Source organism: Brachycentrus maculatus, unplaced genomic scaffold (genome assembly GCF_059751285.1).
Source record: "Brachycentrus maculatus isolate JH-2025_06_01 unplaced genomic scaffold, ASM5975128v1 h1tg000247l, whole genome shotgun sequence".
Lineage (NCBI taxonomy): Eukaryota > Metazoa > Arthropoda > Insecta > Trichoptera > Brachycentridae > Brachycentrus > Brachycentrus maculatus.
In genome coordinates, this window is record NW_028280998.1 from 707,716 (window position 1) to 733,258 (window position 25,543).

The 25,543-nt window shown below is 31.7% G+C and overlaps 1 protein-coding gene and 1 long non-coding RNA gene across 2 annotated transcripts in view; one reads left to right on the forward strand and one right to left on the reverse strand.

The window, feature by feature from the left end:
• Nucleotides 1-25,543, reverse strand: part of LOC148306175 (pyrokinin-1 receptor-like) — a 162,061-nt gene that overhangs the window by 27,831 nt on the left and 108,687 nt on the right. The window contains exon 3 of the mRNA XM_088265496.1: nucleotides 8,738-8,958. Within this exon, the coding sequence (XP_088121622.1) occupies nucleotides 8,738-8,958 (221 nt within the window). The remainder of the gene's footprint in view (nucleotides 1-8,737; nucleotides 8,959-25,543) is intronic.
• LOC148306176 (uncharacterized) lies at nucleotides 2,734-4,193 on the forward strand. Its single transcript, XR_015838047.1, has 2 exons — nucleotides 2,734-3,595; nucleotides 3,684-4,193. It is a non-coding gene; the product is annotated as an uncharacterized LOC148306176 (long non-coding RNA).

The window sequence follows — 25,543 nt, forward strand, 5'->3', positions numbered from 1 at the left end:
GGTTCTCGGGAGGCATGCAAAGTATCATATGGTTTAGCCAACTAAATAATTTCTTCAGAAGAGCCTGGAGGCAGTTTTTTTTAGTATGAGCTCAAGGGATTTTGCATCCCTTATGTCACTGCGACCATATTAGGACAATGTGACCTCCCTCTGTATCATAGCTTACTATCAAGACCTACGTGAGTCGTGTAGCTCACGACCTGTCTTGGTGGTAGGAGCTTCTACTTCTCGGAGTCCAGTAGTGGTCCTCCAAGGATGTGACGGATGTGCGTCACAGTTATTAAGATTGTGGATTGGAGGCAGTTTGTCAGACTTGTGAGGCAGATTTCATATGCTCCACATAGGAAGCAGTTATAGATATAGATGGATAATTTTTCCTGGATAATTTGTTAACGCCCCGTATATTATAAAAAGAAAAAAGAGATGACGTAAAAGGCATCCTGTCAAATTAAAATTATAATCCCTACATGAATAAGGATGTGGACCCAATTAGAATGGCAGTTGTGAAATATTAGATGGACCCGAAGAGGGTCACGGGATATCAAGCGGGATATCTATTCAATAATTTAATGAGTGTGATAAATCATTTTATATTAAATATAGTTGGTAAAAAGATCTATACGCATATATTGTAGCTGTCTCCACGCGAGAAGCAGCATCTATCTGTCTCGTACGATGAGATGGATGTATGAGCATTCCAAGACATTTGGCAGGCTTAAGGGATCACTTTACACACTTGTGTAACGTTCACCACATAGTTTTTATTTATTGTTTCGGCATTTACTTTGTGGTAACACACGTTAAAATGATAAAGGAAACACTTGTGTTTATACCACTTGAGTTTATTTATGACTGCTAGTTTCGGAAGCTAAGCTTCCAATTTCAGGTCTGAATAATAAATAAAATATAAAATAAAATTAAAACTGTCTTTAAAGGGGTTGTCAAGGGGGCGGGGAACAGTTTTTTTATTTTATATTTGAGTTATTATTCAGATCTGAAGATGGAAGCTTAGCTTCTGAAACTAGTAGTCATAAATAAAATCAAGTGGTATAAAAACAAATGTTTCCTTAATCATTTCACCAGTAAGCACACAAATGATGTTTTAATAATATTATGCGATACAGAAATGAAATACATTAAAATTTACGATAAATCAGTGATGATTTTTGAGATGAATTTAATTTTATGTTATGATTGTATGTGGTGTGATGGTCAGCACGCTCGGCAACCGTTCTCGAGGTACCGGGTTCAATTCTCAAGGGGGGGGATCAAATAAATAAAAGTTATTTTTTTCACTCTAATATTTATTCAATATTACCCTGGACTGGTACCTGAAGGAGGGTTGATCACCTTTCCTTCATGTGTTAACAGTCAATATAACACTGCATTTATATGATGCAGTGCCCTACGCGTCATTGGCGTATGGACAAGGGTTTGCAGAAGAAGAAATAAATGAAAATATCTATAATTACAATCTAGTAAAATTTATTTATAGATTTGGCGTTTATTTTGTAGAACTCCATTTAAATTTATATATTATATGTAACTCGTTTCATAAGTTTTTTTAGAAAATTTCAATTTAGAGTACCTACGTATCGTGTATTCTGTGGTATGATGAAGGATTCTCAGAACTAATATATTTCTGTAATATAGGTGAAGACAAATTATTACGGAGTAAGAAAATCAAAATTGTTTTCAAATAAATAAATTTCCCAGTAAAACAAAAAAAATAATGTAATAATTATTGAAATTTATAAATGAAATTTTAAAATAAAACACATATTTTTAGAGTTTGATAAATTTAATTTTTATGGTAAAAAAACATTTCAAAATAAATTTTGTGATAATTGTTTCGCCTCGTTATGGCATTTTAAATTTCTGTTATGACATTCGTTTGAAAATGCCATAACATGGCAAAACAATTGTCACATGTGTTTTTAAACAATTAAAAAGAATAAAGTAGACTCAAATATTAAATTTTAAAATCAGTGTTTGATGTTAACATTTAATATAAAAATCTAGTAAAATTATCTGTGATTATTTAGTTTAAAAAAATTCAGACATGTGTTGTAAATGTAAAATTAAGATGTCCTTGATTGTGTAATTGAATAAAATTTCAAGAAACATCTGAGACATTACTATTTAGCATTAGAATCCTGTCCATCAAAACTCCTCCCTTAGTTTTGTCCCTCTACCTACTACTTCTACCATCACGCCGTTTCCCCGAAGGGGTAGGCAGAGAGGATGGAACGCCACACTCTTCTGTCCTGACATACACTCCTCGCCTCCTTCACATCCATACATCTAGTCATACATGCCCTCCGATTACGCAGACTTTTGACACCGCCAGATTTTAGGTTCTGATTGATCTGATTGTGCCAAGTCTTTTTCGGTCGTCCACGTTCTGTTTTCCCTCTCACATTCGCCACATATATTTTCTTAGTCATTCTCTCGCTATCCATTCGCTCCACATGTCCATACCACCGCAAAGAGCTCATCCTAATCTTTTCAATTATTCCTCGTTCAGCCTTACATTTTGTCCCTCTACCTCCTTCCCTAAACTCCCCTTTTCCTTTGCCCTCCATATTATCATCTTTTGTAATTTATGTTTTTTTTAATGTTCAAGTACTATCTACCCTCTGATTTCAAACAGCCGTATATGGTATCGAACGTTTTGATCAATATCACTAGTCTATTTTTGGTTGGTTGGAAGATATTGCTCTTTAGTAATACAGTATCTACTCAATGAATTAGGGCCACCCATTATTTTTTTGAATACTCTGAAATCTTTTGGATTATTATATTTATTTTACATAAATACTTTAAGTTTTCTATTGACATCTAATATCATGTATATTACCTTCAATAATATGTAAAATATACCTGGATTATTTAAGCCTTTACAAAATTTAAAACCCTTTTTCTGAGAAAGGTCCCTAATTAGCACAGGTAGACAGATAGTTGAAAGTTCAAAAATTAGTCCTATCTTATTTATTAGTGAAGTTTCTTGAGTTCTGGTTATTGTTTTGTTCAGAGAGGTTATATAGTTATCGTGTCTTGTGAAAAAAACTTAATTTTTAATTTTAGTTCATAAAGTATAATTTTTTTTGTAAACACAAGTGTTTTTTTTGAAAAAGACAAAATGGGAAAAAGTAAAGACATTTCTGAGGAAAAAAAGTCTAGTGTTATAGTGCTACTGAAATTAGGAATACTATCTAATAGAGAAATTTCAAAAAAAGAAAACGTTTCTCATCAAACAGTGGACAGAATTTCAAAATCAATAAAAAATCAGTCACCCGCCTCCAGCAATCGGCGAAAGAACTGTCGTAGGATTAGAAAATCAACACCGAGGACTGATCGAAAAATCGTTCAAAGTGCGTTAAAAAACCGTAGTGCATCAGTTAAAACATTAAAAATAAAATTGGAAGAAGAGGGTATAAATATATCGGTATCAACACTGAGGCGACGTCTTTACGAAGTAAATCTGAAATGCAGGCGCCCTGTAAAAGTACCAAAATTGACACCACGAATGAAAGCGGATAGATTAAAATGGGCCAGGCTACATCGAAATTACTCGGTAGATGATTGGAAAAAGGTATTTATTTAAATTGAATTTTCAACATATCATTTTAGTAAATAAACTTATATATTTGAATTAAACTTAAATTTTCATTATTTTTCAGGTCATCTTTAGTGATGAGTGCCGGTTAGAAGCCGTGACAGAGAGCCGTCGATTCGTCAGGAGAGCACCAATGGAACGTTACAATGAGGCCTGTGTGGTAAAAGTTATCAAACACCCCCCTGCAACAATGATATGGTCATGTATTATTAACAATTTACCTGGGCCGTTGTTTTTCGTGGAAGGAACAATGAACCAAAATTCCTATAAGCAGGTCCTCGAACGAATTTTATTGCCCTTCTACCATACACTCGACCCAACAGAAGGTCCATACACCTTCATGCAGGATGGGGCACCTTGCCACCGGGCTAAATCAATAATAAAAATTTTGTCTAACAAAAATCTGCCTTTGCTCCCCTGGCCTGGAAATTCTCCGGACCTTAATCCTATAGAAAACGTATGGAGCATGTTAAAAAATAAGGTTTACTCATTTCCAAATCCGACAGTAGACTGTCAAAAAAAAAATATTCAAAAAAATTGGTCAGAAGACGAAGAAATAAAAAACATAATAAAACAGTGCATTTTAAGTATGCCAAAAAGAATTGAGGCAGTTATTTCTGCCAAAGGTGGAAATACTAAATACTAACTATATTTATATGAAAATATATGCATAATTTAAGCGTAATAAAGTGTTCATGTGTAAATAAAATTCAATGTTGTTTTATTTAAGGTTTTCTCTGAGTTATTCCTGTTTGAATTGAGAAATTGCGTGAAATTCTGCGTGGCCCTAATTCATTGAGTAGATACTGTAAGCCCACCAATGTACTTATTTGGAATTGGCAAAAGAAGGATGAAAGTAGACTGAATGCAGTCGAAATGCGATCTCTCAGAAGAATGCGTGACAAAACGATGTATGATAGATGTGCGAATAGTGAAATAAGGAAGGAATGCAAAGTTGAGATAAGCATTATCGATAAAATTAAGAAAGGTGTGTTGAGATGGTTTGGACATGTAGAACGAATGAGTGAGGAAAGAACGGTAAAACAAATTTATGAGGCAAATGTTAGCGGGAAAAGAAGCAGAGGAAGACCGAATAAAACATGGCACGATCAGGTATGCCAAATACTTTAAAGTGGTCAGGTTACGAGTCGTAACAATCGGCGGGTATGTATGAGGAGACACATGAACGTGGAAGAGGCGAAGAATGTTTGCAAGGACAGAGTGGTGTGGCGCTCTATTCCCTCTGCCTACCCCTGCGGGGAAGCGGCGTTATGGTTAGTTAGTAGTTAGTTAGTTATGTACTTATTTTTTCTGTATATGAAGTTTAAATAAATAAATAAATAAACCTGTCATCATTGGTCACCCATAGTTTTCAACCCTAAATAATAGAGTTTTATAAATATTGCTCTATACATTAGTGCTGAGACCCCAGTAAACAATTCAACCCAATTTATTATCTCTCAATATTCCATTGTTTAGAAAGGCAGATGATAATATAATAAATCTCTGTTTGGGAAACATTTAGTAGATAGGAAAATTTTCAATCCTGCTCCAACTAATTTTAGATTATACCATGTTTTAGGGGAGAATACTACCTCTGTAAATATTCCCACGTGAGAATACAAAGTACACAGTGTCCGTCATTAGCGCTCAGCGTTAATTGAGCTCCTAAAATGGAAATTAACGATACTTAATGGGTAAAAAAATCTATTGGGGTATTTTCACAAAAGAGGGAAGATATATTTAAAAAAAAATTTTGAATAAATTATTTGAAGCGTACTTTAAACTAATTTTAACTATAATGATTAAAGAAAACACTTGTTTTTTACCACTTGAGTTTATTATAGACTACATGTTTCAGAAGTTAAACTTCCATCATTCAGGTCTGTATAATAGTTATTATACAGACCTGAATGATGGAAGTTTAACTTCTGCAACATGTAGTCTATAATAAAACTCAAGTGGTAAAAAACAAGTGTTTTCTTTAATCATTGTAACATGTCTTACCACAAAGTTAATGCCGAAACAATAAATAAACTTTAACTATGTTTTAACATCTAAATATAGATGGAGAAGTATATGGAAGTCTGGATATTTACAAGGCTTACCTGTCATAGGCTGGTTAAGTGATCAACTTATACACGTGCAACTTTCACCATTCTACCCATGATTGACAATCACACTACTCATATTTGGAACTCCTACATATGTCCTAAATCTCATGACACTTTGCGTGTGTGTTAACTGGAGCCATCTATGGTTGGATTAAAAAAAGCTTTCACTAAGCAGAGAAGCTTTTATTTAAATGTATTCTAGATCCTAATTGCATTATTTTACATATTGAGAGACGCCTGAAAATATGATTAAAAATTTTACGCAGCTTATAATTTGACCAGTTATTTTATTACAATATTTTCGGTGTGTTCAAATACAAATACAATTTTTTGTTCACAAATCTCATTATTTTATATTAAAATGCCAAAAGACGTGATTTGAGTGAAACTGAGCGGTTTCAAATAATTTTATTGAATTCGGAAGGTTAAACCCGGGTGAAAATAGCTAAAAAAATTAATGCTCTCGATGTGCTTAATCTGGTTCTTATAAAAACCGCCCAAAACTGAAAGAAATAGGATCACCTCATTTTGCAGAAGACTGAATTTCAGTTAAAAATTCTCTTAGTATGTCTTAAAAGCTATCTGCTGAAGTGGAAGTGTTGTTCACAATTCTAAGTTTCTCGACTTGAAGATTGTGGAAGTCTAGTCCTTGAGCTTTGGATTTTACCTCCTACTTATAACCTACTATCTACCTACACACCTAAAACGGTCAGGTTAGGAGTCAGAACTACCGGCGGGTATGTATGAGGAGATGCATGAACGTGGAAGAGGCAAGGAATGTTTGCAAAGACAGAGTGGTGTGGCGTATCCTCTCTGCCTATCCCTGCGGGGAAGCGGCGTGGTGGTTAGTTAGTTATATATTTATATATATATATATATATATATATATATATATATATATATATATATATATATATATATATATATATATATATATAATATATATATATATATATATATATATATATATATATATATATATATATATATATATATATATATATATTTATATATAAATTTATTTATATATATATATATATATATATATATATATATATATATATATATATATATATATATTTATATATATATATATTTATATATATATATATATAGGGTCCGCCATCTAAAGTTTTTTTTTTTCAACTAGTGCTTATTTCGTGAATGGTAACACTTAGCTCATGTCTGATTTGACAGATAATTAGTTTTATCCTTCCGCTGAGCGAATATGGTTGTGTATACGCTTGAACAACGCTGGGAAATATTGCGACATTACTTTGAAAATCATGGTAATGTTGCAGAATGTGTGCGAAAATTGCGTACGGTTTTTGGAAGAAGAGAAGCACCGTCAGCTCCGTATGTTCGTTATCTTGTGAAAAAAGTGAAAGAAACTGGCATCCTCATCGATAAACCAAAGCGTGAAAAGCCAAAAACAGTGCGTACACCCGAGAATATCGATGTTGTGGCAGAAAGTGTGCGTGAAGCGCCATCAACATCAATTCACCGTCGTTCTCAACAATTGAACATTTCGGAGACATCATTGAGACGAATTTTGCATAAAGACCTTGGTATGACGCCATACAAAGTCCAATTGGTTCAGGAGTTGAAGCCAACTGACCATCCAATGCGTTTTCGCTTCGCTGAGTGGGCCTGCGATCGACTTACAGAAGATGCCGATTTTGCCAAAAAAATCATCTTTTCGGATGAAGCTCATTTTGATCTTGGCGGGTATGTAAACAAGCAAAATTGTCGTATTTGGGGCACAGAAAACCCGCACGCATACATTGAAAAGCCGGTACACCCAAAACGAGTCACTGTTTGGTGCGGATTTTGGTCCAGAGGCATAATTGGGCCATTTTTCTTTGAAAATGAGCAAGGAGTGGCCGTTACAGTCAATGGCGATCGTTATCGGGCCATGTTGAACGGATTTTTGTTCACAAAAATTGAAGAGGAGGATATTGGCAACATTTGGTTTCAACAGGACGGCGCTACGTGCCACACAGCCGAAGCTACACTCGATGTTTTGCGCCCTGTTTTCAAAAAAAAAAAGTTATTTGGCGGACCCTTTATATATATATATATATATATTTATATATAAATATATATATATATATATATATATATATATATATATATATATATATATATATATATATATATATATATATATATATATATATGTATATATATATATATATATATATATATATATATATATATATATATATACATATTTATACTTATATACAGTAGTAGCCATATGTATTAGGCACCCCCTAGAGAATTGGTTTCTGTCTTTAAATACTGCAACTCTTTTCGAATCGTATCAGATTTTGATGGATTTTACCTCCTACTTATAACCTACTATCTACCTACACACCTAAAACGGTCAGGTTAGGAGTCAGAACTACCGGCGGGTATGTATGAGGAGATGCATGAACGTGGAAGAGGCGAGGAATGTTTGCAAAGACAGAGTGGTGTGGCGTATCCTCTCTGCCTATCCCTGCGGGGAAGCGGCGTGGTGGTTAGTTAGTTATATATATATATATATATATATATATATATATATATATATATATATATAATATATATATATATATATATATATATATATATATATATATATATATATTTATTTATATATATATATATATATATATATATATATATATATATATATATATATATATATATATATATATATATATATATATGTGTTTATATATATATATATATATATATATATATATATATATATATATATATATATATACATATATATATATATATTATATATATATATATATATATATATATATATATATATATATATATATATATATATATATATATATATATATATATATATATATATATATATATATATATATATATATATATATATGAATATATATATGTAGACGCTATTATTTTATAAATACATGCTTCCATCGATCCTCAGATGCGGACATACTTAAAAAATTTAATTTATTTTTCTACAAACCTTGAAGGCTTCTCTGAACTTGTGCGACATGATGTGGTAGAGCACGGGGTTGATGGTGGTGGACAGGTAGTACAGGACGCCCGAGATGTACGTCATGATGGCATATATGGTGTGCATCGTAGCGGAAGTAGCCTGGTGGGAGCCCTTGGTGCCGTAGATGTACACCAGCCGCTGGGCGTGGAATGGAGCCCAACATATGAAGAAGGCCACCACAACAGCAACTGCAAATAACATAAATAATTTATGAATCATATTATTTTTTTTTCTGAATATGGAAGTCTGGCCCATGACGGTGAGCCTACGACGGTCGTAAGCCCCGAAAATGTCCAGACTTCCATTTTCTTCATCTGTGTTGAGATGTCAAAAAATAATAAAAAATTTATAAGTCCTATAATTGAAGTGTCGAGTTGTGGTCCCGTGGTTAGTGTCCCGGACTCTTAAGTCAGAGTTTCTCGGTTCGAATCCACTCTACCACAATTTGATACCTTTTTCTAATAATGAGCCGCTTAGGCTCATAGAAATAGTATGAAATGGAAATATTTGTGTAAATAATAAAAACACAAATATTTATCTTTTCTTTTGAAAAAAAAAATATTACTCAGATTTGTGCACAAGTATTTGGACACACTCAAAATATTGTTATTTTATTTATTTCATCGCAAACATAATTGTCATCTTTTCGAGGCGAGGGTTCGATATAAGCTTCATTAATTTCGCATTAAGATTTTAATCAACGATATAGCAAAAAAAAACGTACGCAATATCCTGCCGATGTGAGATGGCGAAATATTGACAAAATCGTGAATGATATCTTTTTAATCTTATATACAATATATGTCCGCCTCCGCAGTGTAATGGTCAGCACGCTCGGCTACCGTTCTGGAGGTTCCGGGTTCGATTCCCAAGTGGGGTAAAATAAATATAAGTGATTTTTTCACTGTAATATTTATTCAATATTACCATGGACTGGTACCTGAAGCGGAGGGCTGATCACCCTTCCTTCATGTGTAAACGATCAAAATAACACTGCGTTTATAAGACACAGTGCCCTATGCACCATTGGAGTGCGGATAAGGGTTTTATTATTATTATTACAATATAAAAATATATATTTTTAGTCTTATATACCATATAAAACATATATAACTTAAGGTATCTCCTCTATTTTGGGTGATATCGTCGTATTTATCATACGAGTAAACAGCTTTGTTGAGTGTGCTGTTTTAAACTTAACCCTATATATAAAAAAAATATATGAAATACCCATGAAAAAAATCAATAAACGTTTTTAAAAACCTGATATAAAAGGTGTCTAAAAATTCATGTCTAATCATTTTTCACTTCATGCTTCCGTCAATTTTACTTTCATATCAAATCTATTACCTTTAAGCTGATGGGGAGAGTTCTGTACCTCGATAATTTTATCCTTTAACACTTTTTTATTATGGGAAAAAATGACGCATATGAATGTAAAAAAGTTTTTACTTACAGATTATTAAAAACAAGATTATTCATAAATTAAGATTTCTTATTCTTTTTGACACTTTCACTTTCGTTAGTGCTACGTCCGTTCTACTTAGCTGTATGCCCAAACGTTAAAAATAGATGGATGGAAAAGCGTCAAAAAAACTTAACTAGTAAATCAGAAATTTCGATCCAAACATAGTCACTTATTTGTTTTTCTTACATAAGTACATGCTATACAATAAATTACACATGCACACACACACACATTATGTCAAAAATGTCACTTATATTGTGCCAAAAATGACTCTTATATTTTGTCAAAAATGTCACTTTTATTATTTCAAGAACATCATTTATATCATGTCGAAAATGACACTCATATTACTTCGAAAATATCACTTATATTATTTCGATAATGTCACTTATATCATATCGTAAATATCATTCATATTATGTCAAAAAAAGACACTTAAATATTGTCGAAAATGTCACTTCCATTATTTCAAAAACATCATTTATATAATTTAAAAAAATGGTACTTATATTACGTAAAAAATATCACTTATATTATGTCAAAAATTTCACTCATAATGTGTTGAAAATGCCAGCGATATTATGTCAAAATGTCACTTATATTATATGAAAAAAAATTGCTTATATAATTTTAAAAATGTCACTTATATTTTATCAAAAAATTCCTTATTTTATGTCAAAGATTTCACTCACATTATGTACAAAGTATCGCTTATATATGTCAAAAATGTCTCTTTTATTATGTCGAAAATATTAGTATCTGTGTGGTATTTTAAGGAAAAAGGGATTTAAGGTACAAAAGTTTTCCCTAAGCGTTTCAAGCTTGTTTACTTCACGAAACTCTAACAGACAACCAAGGTTCATTGTCATTTAAGGGAAATATTTCCTCTCCGTATTGTCTAAATCTTGCTTAAATACACTTTCTTCAATATTCAGATTTTCTTGTTCAAAATACTCGTCGACGAGGGGGGATAATTAATGGCACTTTACTTTCAGCGCTTAAATTGTAGATTTTAAATAATTTCAGATAGAAAGAGGTAAAAAATCAGCGAATTTCTAACCAATTTCGGTACATTTTGGCCTATTTTGGTATATGTATCGAAATTTCGGTAGAGTTTTACCAATGTTATCCTTTGATGACTGATTTTCGTCCGCCTCCGTAGGTCTGCGATGGTCAGTACGCTCGGCTACCGTACGAGAGGTCCCGGTTTCGAATGCCAGGTGGGGGGGGGGGGCAAATAACTAAAAATGTTTTTTTTTACTCTATATTTATTGAATATTAACCAGGACTGGTACATGAAGCGGAGGGCTGATCACCTTTCCTTAACTGACCACAACATAGCCGCGATCGTGTGCATACCCGCATAGTATGGCAAGGGCATACTAGATTTGTTTCTCCTAGAAACCAGTTACTGACTTAGACGTACCAAGTAATACTTATTTATAATAAACCAAAGTCAAAGTACTATGGAGTTATTACTGACATTTTATTATTCCCGAAGTACATAACTAATACATAAAAAAAATAATGTACAAAAAATATCCCAAGTTCTTACAGTAAAACTTTCTGATAAAAATTTCCCTATCTTTTAAAAAAGTTTTTACATATTAATATTAAGTTTAATTTTGGCTGTATGAAGTTGAAAAGTTTAAAAGTAAAAAAATTGAATGAATGAAAATTTAAAAATTAATTATGAAAACAATGAGTTTTTAAAAATACTTTTTTACTAGTGTTGTCATCTTTAATGTTGAAAAGAAAAATGACTTGTATTTTAATATGTTTTGAAAATTGTGGGCGCAAAACCAGTTGTACTGAAAAATCTTAAAAAAGCTTTTCATTTCAAATATTTACCATACTCGCTGATTTCTTCGTTTCAGTAATCTTAAAAAAAATCATGAAAGCATTTAAACTATTTTCGACGTCTGAGTCTAGAGATATTTTTTGCCTCTAAACTTGGAATGTTATTTAAGCGTCGTTTTATCTATTTGTCATTTCTCGCTTTGAAATGTTGGCGAATTGAAATTCATCTCGTTTTAAACAAACGTCTAAAAAAACTGGTCTTAGAAATGTGAGAGACTATTATATAAATGGAAATGCGAGAAACGCTATTTAGTTATGTTCAGAATCTGGCGTATGAATACATACCCATATACCAGGTGCGGTCCGGCCATACATGCTGTAGATGCTTCGCATCCCTTGCATTTTAGAGTAAAAAAATTTGGACAGCAATACTGTAATTGAAATATTTTGATATATTCCTTGCAATCATCTCTATTGAGAAAACACTACTGCTAGCCTTAAAGGAAAAGACAACGTTTCACGACAGTGTCATCGACGACTTCACGAAGAAGGAACGTCGAATCGACCTCAAGTTTGAGTGTTTAAAAAAAAGATATGTTATGGTTTTCGTTTATTTTTCGTTTATACGAATAACACATTTAAGATATTATGTATCTGTAATCTGAATAGATTTATGGAGATAATTTTAGACGGTACCTAATAGTAAACTGTTCGTTTGCTAGAGTCTAGATGTGGATATTTGATATCTAGAACGTAGTAAGTACGAGTATAAACATTTGATGTCCAGCATTCTTTCTACAAAAATTCACCGACCGCCACTGCCATATACATATATTTAAGCGAGGTTAGGGTACTATCTGATGCGCAAATACCTCCCTGTTTGTACTCGTAACAAAATTACTTAGCAATGAAAGTCGTATTTACTAGCGAACAACACTATTTATTGATTAAAATTATAAATAATTTTCTAGCATTTCTCCGGTATGTGAATATAATCTAAGAGTCAGACCTCACATAAAAATGAAAGAGTTTCTGCTTAATAAAAAGCTTCTCTCATCTCATCATAGATATCTCCAGTGATTCTAGTTAATTATACAATCAGCTCATTGCGCATTAAAAAAGCAATATCTGTTTTTCTAAGGTGAGACATACTTATTTAAAAATTACATTACTTGAGCAGTTTTTTTATATAAACTTGCTTAGCGTCATATATTTTTTTGGGGTAAAGAGCCAAAGGCAAGCCAGTATTAGTTATATTTTGGACTGTGATCAACAGAATAGTTATTCAGTATTGTGATACATTAAAAAAACTGATGTATCTATATATATATATAAATATATATATATATATATATATATATATATATATATATATATATATATATATATATATATATATATATATATATATATATATATATATATTACACTTACATATTCACACTGTTTTGAATGATTCGTATTTAATTTTCAGACCATAATTTTGATTCATAAAACCCAGTTGATAGGTTTCGATAATAATCAGCGTGGGATCCTTTGCAAGGTTTCGATATTTGAATACAATGTCTTACAGAAAATACAATACATATGTATTTCTATTGTACAATACTATTTCCCTCATTAAATACAAAGGTATATTTTTTTCATATCATGTATTGTAAGTATTTTTAACATGTACGTATCCGACGCACAGTGTGAGAATCAGCTAATCTAGCTGTACTAAATTAATAACTCCCTAACCTTAGTTATGTATACTATGTGTGATACATCATTTTAAAGGTAATGAAACCAGAAATAGAGATTAGAAATAGTTTTATTAAAATGTGTTAGTACACGGTAAAAGTATGTCATTCAAAGGTCGAGATATTATTCGATGAACCTTCCATTGTACATAATCGTTTTAAAAATTAATTATTGTTTCACTCAATAAAATAATATATTAAATTTATCACGTTTTTAATATTGGTAATTGAAAACAGAAATACAATAAAAGCTCTAACAAAAATAAAGCCAAAAAATTTGAACTCAAATAGGATATATTTAAAAAAATGTTTATAAATCACTGTCATTCAGTCACTTTCGCTATTTTCACTATCAGATGAACCGGAATATGGTACTTCGGGAGTTTTTAATAAACGTAGAAAATCAGAAGATAATTTACAGCTTTTTTTGTGAAAGATTCCTCAAACTTGTTATGAAAGGTCAGAAGATATAAAAAGGATGTGCAGCAAATCTCTTTTTGTATCCATTCTTGATATTTTACTCGTATTGTCCCTTCTTAATATTTTAATATCTTTATGTCTAGCTTCTTGTGCTTCTTCCGAAAGTTTACCGATAGGTAGAATACAAGAGTCTATAATTTCTTTACCGTGTACTAAAATTTTATGGACACTTGCAGGCATGTAAAACCAAGAATAATGTTTTTAAAAAATTAGTCTTGTCTCTCACGCAAACTTATCAAAAGCATTAATATTTATGTCATATCCACAAGATAAAACCTCTAAAACAGTTTTAAATCGTTGGATCAATTCTTCATTTAACCCTGTTATAGCTGCTGTTTTTGAGGAATTTTTAGAAATTTACTTGCAGTATTGCCGTCATTTGTATTGCCAGTACCATGTTTAGGTATGTCCACTAAAACACCCATTTCTTCCCTGAAATTTTCTTGTAAAACCATTTTTCTTAATTGAAGGTTTTCTTCATCACTCTTATCTCTAATTTGCCATTTTTTAATATTCAAACGATATGCAATATGCATCTCCTGCAGGAGACATGCGAAAAATCGAATCCACGCATGGAGGAGAGATATTCCAAATGAATACATATTTTGATCTGGAATTTTGGTGATAAAATTGTCGTTGTTCATCTCTCGAGGAGTTGCACCACAAATATAGCATTTGTTTGAAGATTTTTATGATGAAAGAGTGCTACAAATTTGTCCATCTACCATCGTAAATAACATTTTGTGATTTTCATTCACCTTAATTTCAGTTGAATTTTTTTACCCTCTCACATGTTTCTTCAAAATTTTTCAGTGGTCGTCCAATCCTAGTGCGAGTGTTATGATACGGTTGACTAACAGACGGCATAGTACTAAGAATATGCTTCGGCAAAGTAACTGATACATTGAGCCATTTAGAATTGTATTTCAAGAATGTACTCATATTTCTCTTACTTTTTTGCCAACGAACATAAAATTTGCAACATAAAGCACTCACAAAATTATTTAAATATATTTAAGTAGTTTTATTGCACAAAGAAAAACCATAGAAGTTCATTATGTAAGTGCAAATATTTTCTTTTCGCGATGCTACATCGATATCACGCCAAAGCTTAAACAATTCACTCCGAATAAAAGTTCGCCCGCTCACTGAAAAAAGGGAAAAAAAATAAGGTTTGCACCTTTTGGCAGCAAAAATCTACGGGCCTAAATAGATTAAGAATGAAAATATAATATAGTGATACTTTTAGAGTGGTGTTCAAAGAAGTTTTTTTCTAAAGTCTATTCAATTTGACAAAAGTTTCCAAAAAAATTTTTTTTTTTGTAATTTGGTTATAATTTTATTTTAAATGGATCGATTATATATTTGACATTTTTTAATATAAATAATAGAGAATATACCTTGTTTTTTAGACTCCATGACAGTTTTCGTAAAAATAATCACCACAACGCATAAAACAATCATCCGAACGCACTAATAAAATCTGACTGATAACTGAAAACTCACAGCACTTCCGCCATAACATATTTTACGACGCTGCCAATTTAACACATAGATTTTTACAAATCAAAATTTTTAAGTTTTATATAGATTAACCTTTCAAAATCATATTAGACATACAATTAATACTAAATGAAGATATTCATTTTAGGACTTTAGTACAGCTAGATTGCCTGTTTCTCACACTGTGCGACGTGTCCAATTATGAAGAACATGTTCTCAGGACAATGAAATCATTTATAACAAAACTCAACATATAGCAAATAATAAATTTTTACATGGTTTCATTATTATGTAATAGACTTTGCTCTTTCTTCTTTTCTCCACCTATCGAATTTTTTTTTCAATAATTTATTTCTATAAATATCAACGTTGTATAAATCCATCATAATGGCGCCTACAGATTTTTAAATAAACAAAAAATGCCAATAGCAGAATAAAAAAAAACCTTGAATTGAAAATTTATTCTTTGTTATTTATTCTAGGTATCTCAGATTGATATGAAACTTGATAAATGAGAACGCTTGTTTTTTACCACCTGAGCTATATTTATTTTACGACTAATATTGGAAGCTACAGATGCTTCCATCTTTGGGTCTGATTATAAATATATATTGATGTGAAACATCTATCGTTCCTTTTTTATGAAAAAGATGGAAGTCTAAGCATCCCAGGGCTTACTACCAGGCATTTAGGTGGCTTAAGCGTTCACTTTATACACTTGTGTAACGTTCACCATTCTGGCCATGAACATCGATATAGCATCAATTCTTGAAACCTGTATATGGTCGTGGAACCTTTCACGTGTCGATACGCATGGAAATAATACTGTCAACTCATCCGTAGGGTGAATATCCAGAGTCTGTTATAATAAAGAATAATAATACTGGCCAACAATTTATAACTTTTATTTTGTAACTGTTATGAAAATACCTGATCTTTATGCACGTTGCATAGCTGAATTAAAAAACGAAAGCAAATAAAAATGTAGCACGTCAGATTTTTTAGTTATGGATATTTTTAATTCTGATATTGACTAAAGTTTATCTTATTACGTATATTTATTTATAAATATATATAAATATTTAATGCTATAGTAAAAAATATAAATAAGTTTTTAAATTTCCACTGTTACTCCATAATAATCATTACTTATTTTGAATCCCTTAGACCTTAGACTAAAACATGTCTAGATACCAACCACTATTACGGTTTCAGCGTATGGGGTCCATACAAATAATAATATGACTGTAACATCAAAACTTGACGTGATACAAGCTTGTCACCATATAGACTTTGAATAGGAACGATTAACTTGGTCCAAATAGGTCATCAAAATTTCAGTTACAAAATCATTGTTGGCCAGTATAATTATTATTATTTATTCGATAGATTTTATTAATAAAAGGTATATCAAGATATTTGGCTGACTTAAATGATCACTATGTACGATAAGTAACCTTCACTTTTCTGACCATTATTGAACATCTATATTGCATCAGTTTTTCAATCATGTAACATTTTATGAACTTTTATTGAATTCCTTTTGTATTTTAATTGAAATTTTGATGGATGTGAAATATCGGTTGACGGCGCTACCATCAATTGAGAATTGGATGAATATAACGCTCTCCAATTGAACGTAGGTGAGATTCATTTAGAATTAGTTAAAAAATATTTTTTTAAGAGAGAGAGCCTAAACGAACAGTAAATTTTTGATATTTAAATTTTTATTAAAAAAAAACTTGGTAAAAGACTTGGCACGATCAGATCAATCAGAACCTAAAATATGGCGGTGTCAAAAGTCTGCCTAATCTGAGGGCATGTATGACTAGATATATGGATGTGAAGGAGGCGAGGAGTGTATGTCAGGACAGTAGAGTGTGGCGTTCCATCCTCTCTGCCTACCCCTGCGGGGAAACGGCGTGATGGTAGTAGTAGTAGTAGTAGTAAATTTTTATCAATTTAGTTTTGAACATTATTTATTTGTACAGATACTATGACATTCCCCCTACAGATGATAAATTATATGAGTATAATAATATAAGTTTAAAAAATAGAAAAACCTTAATGCATTCTCAAGTCTGGAGCATACTATTATTTGAAAGCGAAACGTGGACTATCGGACAGAATAGGGGTGGCTGCTGAAGATGTTTGAAATGTGTTACTAGAGGCGCATGTTGGGCATTCATCGGAGGGAACATGTCGCTCACTCCTTTCAACAACGTCATATATCAAAAATCGTCTGTTTTCAGTTGTGCATGTTTTTGGAATGCCTGAAAAATGTACTATATCCCAGTAAAAGGGGCATATTTTAAACATAATACTTACCCGCTACAGGGCAGAAAGTGTTATTTTTGCATTTTGAAAAAAAAGGCATTGTTTAATTATTTTTCAAATATACTAAATATTTTTCAAATGTATAAAAAACACTCAGGTTTTATTAAGAAAGATCACTAGCACAATAAAAGTTCAATAAAGGGCTTGATATTTATTTTTCATACATTTCATTATATGTTTAAACTTTAAAAACGATCTCCTGAAAAATTGAGTTTTTTGATTTATGACGTTCTTGAAAGGAGTGAGCGATGTAGGGAACAACGAGGTATTGGCAGGAAGTCGAGATGCTTTTTAAGCCAAATAAATATGCCATAATAAAAAACACCCAGGCCTGCTTCTTACGATGGCGGAAGGCATGTACGAAGGCACAAACTACAAAGGACGACCCGCTTAAGACGCATGCCCCTAGCGAGATAGCGAGTGTTTTTGCCTAGAATTTCCACTCATGAATTACATGAAATTATAGTAACTTCAAACATAAAAAGTAAATCCACTCACATGCAGGCATAGGCTATGAAACTGATAAAGTTGAAGCATGAGTAGGGACATGATAAACGATGTTGCATTAGCCATAGCTAGATTTCAGAGTCACTTGGACGTTAGGTAATTAAAAAAAAAACCCGCTTAACCTACATGGACCAAATTATCTCTGACATGCGTTGTAGCGGATACGCCGAGTTGAAGAGACGAGCGAATGATAGAGAAGGGTGGAGACTGACTATGTAAGAAGCAAAAAGATTGTAATCCACGAAGATAGATAGAATCTAAAACGATAAATGCATCGCCTCACTTGAGATAATATAGCATTGAGTTTATTCAAAGATTGATCATTCCTAGACAGCACTACGCAGACTCTGGTTCAAGATCATAAAATTGAATCCGTCAGTACAAAAATCTATTGATAAAGTTAGTTGTATTCATTCTATACGTCAACAATAAATCAAATTATAAACCATAGAATTTTAAAATAAAATAATAATCCCTTACCGCACCTTAATGGTGCATAGGGCACTGCTTCAACGAAGTGTTATCTCGATCGATTACACATGAAGGAAAGGTGATCAGCCCTCCACTTCAGGTACCAGTCCAGTGTAATATTGAATAAATATTAGAGTGAAAAAATCACATATATTTATTAAACCCCCCTAGGAATCGAACCCGGGACCTCCAGAACGGTAGACGAGCATTCTGACCATTACACTACGGAGGCGGACATATTTTAGTGAGGTGAAATAATTTTTATAACCATCTTACGATCACTTATGACAACCCCAAATGATCAAGCGTCACCCTACCAGTATTTTTTGGAAAGTTTAAACTTTTTAGTTTAAACTAGACATTTTCACAAGTTTTACTTTGCCACTTTACCTTTCAGTTGACTCGACTTCAACAGACAGTCTACCTTGTTTAAATAATAAATTCCATTTAAATATCATTGTTATACTATGACAAATGTTAGCGGAATCTATTAAAAATTCACTTAAATATCTTCTGTATTCTTTAAGAATTTAATAATGTAACAATTTCCTCTGTATTATTATGAATTTACAACGGTAAGATACAAAATATTACGGTTTTAAAAATCTATCAATTTTTTTTCGTTTCAGCGATTACAATCGAAGACAGAACACAATGAAGCGAATATTTCTTTTTACCCAAAAATGAAAAACGAACGTCAAATAACAAATGAAAAATAAAAACGTCTTAACTGTTCATTTTCATTTCGCGGACATTAAAAATCACCCTATATATTATTATACGTATATATTGAATTTGATGGAAACATTTCAAATTTCATGCTTTGCACAAAAAAATGATTTCAGCTCTGATTATTTCACATAACATTTCAATAGATATCACTAAAAAGTAATTAAAAAAAATAAGATGAAAAAAACTGACAGGACTATAAGATTGGGGTGAATAACAAAAATAATAATTTGGATGATTTATATAGCGCCATTTTCGTAAAATACTACATCAAGTGCGCTTTTACAGATGTGAATTATGATATGAGCATGATAACGAGACATAAAAAATATTTTTAAAAAAAGGTCGTTAATCTGCTGAGTCTGAAGGGGGGAAAGTGGAGCCGCCTTCTTCTCGGTCTTTTTGACCTGGAGCAAGGCCAAGATGTTGGGCAGGAAGCCTCCCCGAGTGATCGTTTGGACATGTGGAACGAATGAGTGAGGAAAGAACGGTAAAACTGATTTATGAGGCGAATTTAGTTAGAAAAAAAAGCGGAGTAAGACCTAGAAAAACTTGGCACGATCAGGTATGTCAAATACTAGAAAGCGGTTAGGTCGGGAGTCGAAAATATAGGCGGGTATGTATGAGAAGATGCATAAACGTGGAAGAGGCGAAGAATGTTTGCAAAGACAGAGTGGTGTGGCGTTCTATTATCTTACAACATTTTGAGTGTGTCCAAATACTTGTTCACAAAATCTGGATTATCTCCAATTACAGGAGTTACTTTCATATTATTTTTTGACATCTCATCAAAGATGAAGAAGAATATGGAAGTCTGGGCATTTACGGGGCTTACGACCGTCATAGGCTGGTTTAAGTGATCACTTTACACACGTGTAACATTCACCAATTCTACCCATTATTGACAACCACAGTACTCAAATTCTTGGAAGTTCTATATATATGAACCAATTTAGAAACCTTGTTCATGAATCACTAGAACTTTACTAGAGACATCTATTGGTGAGATGTAAAGAAGCTTTTTATTAAGCAGAAACTCTTATATTAGTATGTGAGATCCGAATCCTGGATTATAATCACACACATTGATTTATTGTTTCTAAATTGGTTCATATATATAGAACTTCCAAGAATTTGAGTACTGTGGTTGTCAATAATGGGTAGAATTGGTGAATGTTACACGTGTGTAAAGTGATCACTTAAACCAGCCTATGACGGTCGTAAGCCCCGTAAATGCCCAGACTTCCATATTCTTCTTCATCTTTGATGAGATGTCAAAAAATTCTATTATCTTTGTATACCCCTGAGGGAAATGAGCGTGATGGTCAGTAAGTTAGTAAGTTACGACGGTTAATTTTTTTCTTGAGAGCCAAATCCGTTTTGTAATTCTAGTACACCTTTATTTTAATTTATACCTTTTTAAAATTATGGGTACACCTAGTAAAACTTGATTTCACACTAAAACTTGGTTTTATTCATTGATATTAAAAAAAAATAAGGTATGCATGAGAACATCACTTATTGCAAATAAAATCCTTGCATCTCCTTTTCAAGTCAGGTTTGTATGTCGTTATTGTAAGCACGTTTCCAAGTCCTCATCAATAAGACGACTTTTCAGTTAGCTTTCAATAAGCTTGTTTGCAAGAAAACGTAGAATCGAAAATTATACGTATACGTAGAAGAGAATATTTGTGCCGCAGCCGCACTGAAGGCCCTGCATACGTTAAATAGCAACTTAACTTTCTTTGAACGCAGGTAACATACGACGTTATTGAATTTTTTTCTTACAATATCGTTTTTGTATTAAAAAATAAGTTGAATAGAAATAAATGAATAGTTTTGAAAAGAAAAGAGTTAATGAAAGGTGATAAAACATGTCTAATTTTGTGTGTGTATATACATATATATATATATATATATATATATATATATATATATATATATATATATATATATATATATATATATATATATATATATATATATATATAAATATATATATATATATATATATATATATATATATATATATATATATATATATATATATATATATATATATATATATATATATATATATGTAAATATATATGTATATATATATTTATATATATATATATATATATATATATATATATATATATATATATATATATATATAAATATATATATATATATATATATATATATATATATATATATATATAAATATATATATATATATATATATATATATATATATATATATATATATATATATATATATATATATATATATATATATATATATATCACTTACTTACATAATGAACTTCTATGGTTTTTCTTTGTGCAATAAAACTACTTAAATATATTTAAATAATTTTGTGAGTGCTTTATGTTGCAAATTTTATGTTCGTTGGCAAAAAAGTAAGAGAAATATGAGTACATTCTTGAAATACAATTCTAAATGGCTCAATGTATCAGTTACTTTGCCAAAGCATATTCTTAGTACTATGCCCCTAGCGAGATAGCGAGTGTTTTTGCCTAGAATTTCCACTCATGAATTACATGAAATTATAGTAACTTCAAACATAAAAAGTAAATCCACTCACATGCAGGCATAGGCTATGAAACTGATAAAGTTGAAGCATGAGTAGGGACATGATAAACGATGTTGCATTAGCCATAGCTAGATTTCAGAGTCACTTGGACGTTAGGTAATTAAAAAAAAAACCCGCTTAACCTACATGGACCAAATTATCTCTGACATGCGTTGTAGCGGATACGCCGAGTTGAAGAGACGAGCGAATGATAGAGAAGGGTGGAGACTGACTATGTAAGAAGCAAAAAGATTGTAATCCACGAAGATAGATAGAATCTAAAACGATAAATGCATCGCCTCACTTGAGATAATATAGCATTGAGTTTATTCAAAGATTGATCATTCCTAGACAGCACTACGCAGACTCTGGTTCAAGATCATAAAATTGAATCCGTCAGTACAAAAATCTATTGATAAAGTTAGTTGTATTCATTCTATACGTCAACAATAAATCAAATTATAAACCATAGAATTTTAAAATAAAATAATAATCCCTTACCGCACCTTAATGGTGCATAGGGCACTGCTTCAACGAAGTGTTATCTCGATCGATTACACATGAAGGAAAGGTGATCAGCCCTCCACTTCAGGTACCAGTCCAGTGTAATATTGAATAAATATTAGAGTGAAAAAATCACATATATTTATTAAACCCCCCTAGGAATCGAACCCGGGACCTCCAGAACGGTAGACGAGCATTCTGACCATTACACTACGGAGGCGGACATATTTTAGTGAGGTGAAATAATTTTTATAACCATCTTACGATCACTTATGACAACCCCAAATGATCAAGCGTCACCCTACCAGTATTTTTTGGAAAGTTTAAACTTTTTAGTTTAAACTAGACATTTTCACAAGTTTTACTTTGCCACTTTACCTTTCAGTTGACTCGACTTCAACAGACAGTCTACCTTGTTTAAATAATAAATTCCATTTAAATATCATTGTTATACTATGACAAATGTTAGCGGAATCTATTAAAAATTCACTTAAATATCTTCTGTATTCTTTAAGAATTTAATAATGTAACAATTTCCTCTGTATTATTATGAATTTACAACGGTAAGATACAAAATATTACGGTTTTAAAAATCTATCAATTTTTTTTCGTTTCAGCGATTACAATCGAAGACAGAACACAATGAAGCGAATATTTCTTTTTACCCAAAAATGAAAAACGAACGTCAAATAACAAATGAAAAATAAAAACGTCTTAACTGTTCATTTTCATTTCGCGGACATTAAAAATCACCCTATATATTATTATACGTATATATTGAATTTGATGGAAACATTTCAAATTTCATGCTTTGCACAAAAAAATGATTTCAGCTCTGATTATTTCACATAACATTTCAATAGATATCACTAAAAAGTAATTAAAAAAAATAAGATGAAAAAAACTGACAGGACTATAAGATTGGGGTGAATAACAAAAATAATAATTTGGATGATTTATATAGCGCCATTTTCGTAAAATACTACATCAAGTGCGCTTTTACAGATGTGAATTATGATATGAGCATGATAACGAGACATAAAAAATATTTTTAAAAAAAGGTCGTTAATCTGCTGAGTCTGAAGGGGGGAAAGTGGAGCCGCCTTCTTCTCGGTCTTTTTGACCTGGAGCAAGGCCAAGATGTTGGGCAGGAAGCCTCCCCGAGTGATCGTTTGGACATGTGGAACGAATGAGTGAGGAAAGAACGGTAAAACTGATTTATGAGGCGAATTTAGTTAGAAAAAAAAGCGGAGTAAGACCTAGAAAAACTTGGCACGATCAGGTATGTCAAATACTAGAAAGCGGTTAGGTCGGGAGTCGAAAATATAGGCGGGTATGTATGAGAAGATGCATAAACGTGGAAGAGGCGAAGAATGTTTGCAAAGACAGAGTGGTGTGGCGTTCTATTATCTTACAACATTTTGAGTGTGTCCAAATACTTGTTCACAAAATCTGGATTATCTCCAATTACAGGAGTTACTTTCATATTATTTTTTGACATCTCATCAAAGATGAAGAAGAATATGGAAGTCTGGGCATTTACGGGGCTTACGACCGTCATAGGCTGGTTTAAGTGATCACTTTACACACGTGTAACATTCACCAATTCTACCCATTATTGACAACCACAGTACTCAAATTCTTGGAAGTTCTATATATATGAACCAATTTAGAAACCTTGTTCATGAATCACTAGAACTTTACTAGAGACATCTATTGGTGAGATGTAAAGAAGCTTTTTATTAAGCAGAAACTCTTATATTAGTATGTGAGATCCGAATCCTGGATTATAATCACACACATTGATTTATTGTTTCTAAATTGGTTCATATATATAGAACTTCCAAGAATTTGAGTACTGTGGTTGTCAATAATGGGTAGAATTGGTGAATGTTACACGTGTGTAAAGTGATCACTTAAACCAGCCTATGACGGTCGTAAGCCCCGTAAATGCCCAGACTTCCATATTCTTCTTCATCTTTGATGAGATGTCAAAAAATTCTATTATCTTTGTATACCCCTGAGGGAAATGAGCGTGATGGTCAGTAAGTTAGTAAGTTACGACGGTTAATTTTTTTCTTGAGAGCCAAATCCGTTTTGTAATTCTAGTACACCTTTATTTTAATTTATACCTTTTTAAAATTATGGGTACACCTAGTAAAACTTGATTTCACACTAAAACTTGGTTTTATTCATTGATATTAAAAAAAAATAAGGTATGCATGAGAACATCACTTATTGCAAATAAAATCCTTGCATCTCCTTTTCAAGTCAGGTTTGTATGTCGTTATTGTAAGCACGTTTCCAAGTCCTCATCAATAAGACGACTTTTCAGTTAGCTTTCAATAAGCTTGTTTGCAAGAAAACGTAGAATCGAAAATTATACGTATACGTAGAAGAGAATATTTGTGCCGCAGCCGCACTGAAGGCCCTGCATACGTTAAATAGCAACTTAACTTTCTTTGAACGCAGGTAACATACGACGTTATTGAATTTTTTTCTTACAATATCGTTTTTGTATTAAAAAATAAGTTGAATAGAAATAAATGAATAGTTTTGAAAAGAAAAGAGTTAATGAAAGGTGATAAAACATGTCTAATTTTGTGTGTGTATATACATATATATATATATATATATATATATATATATA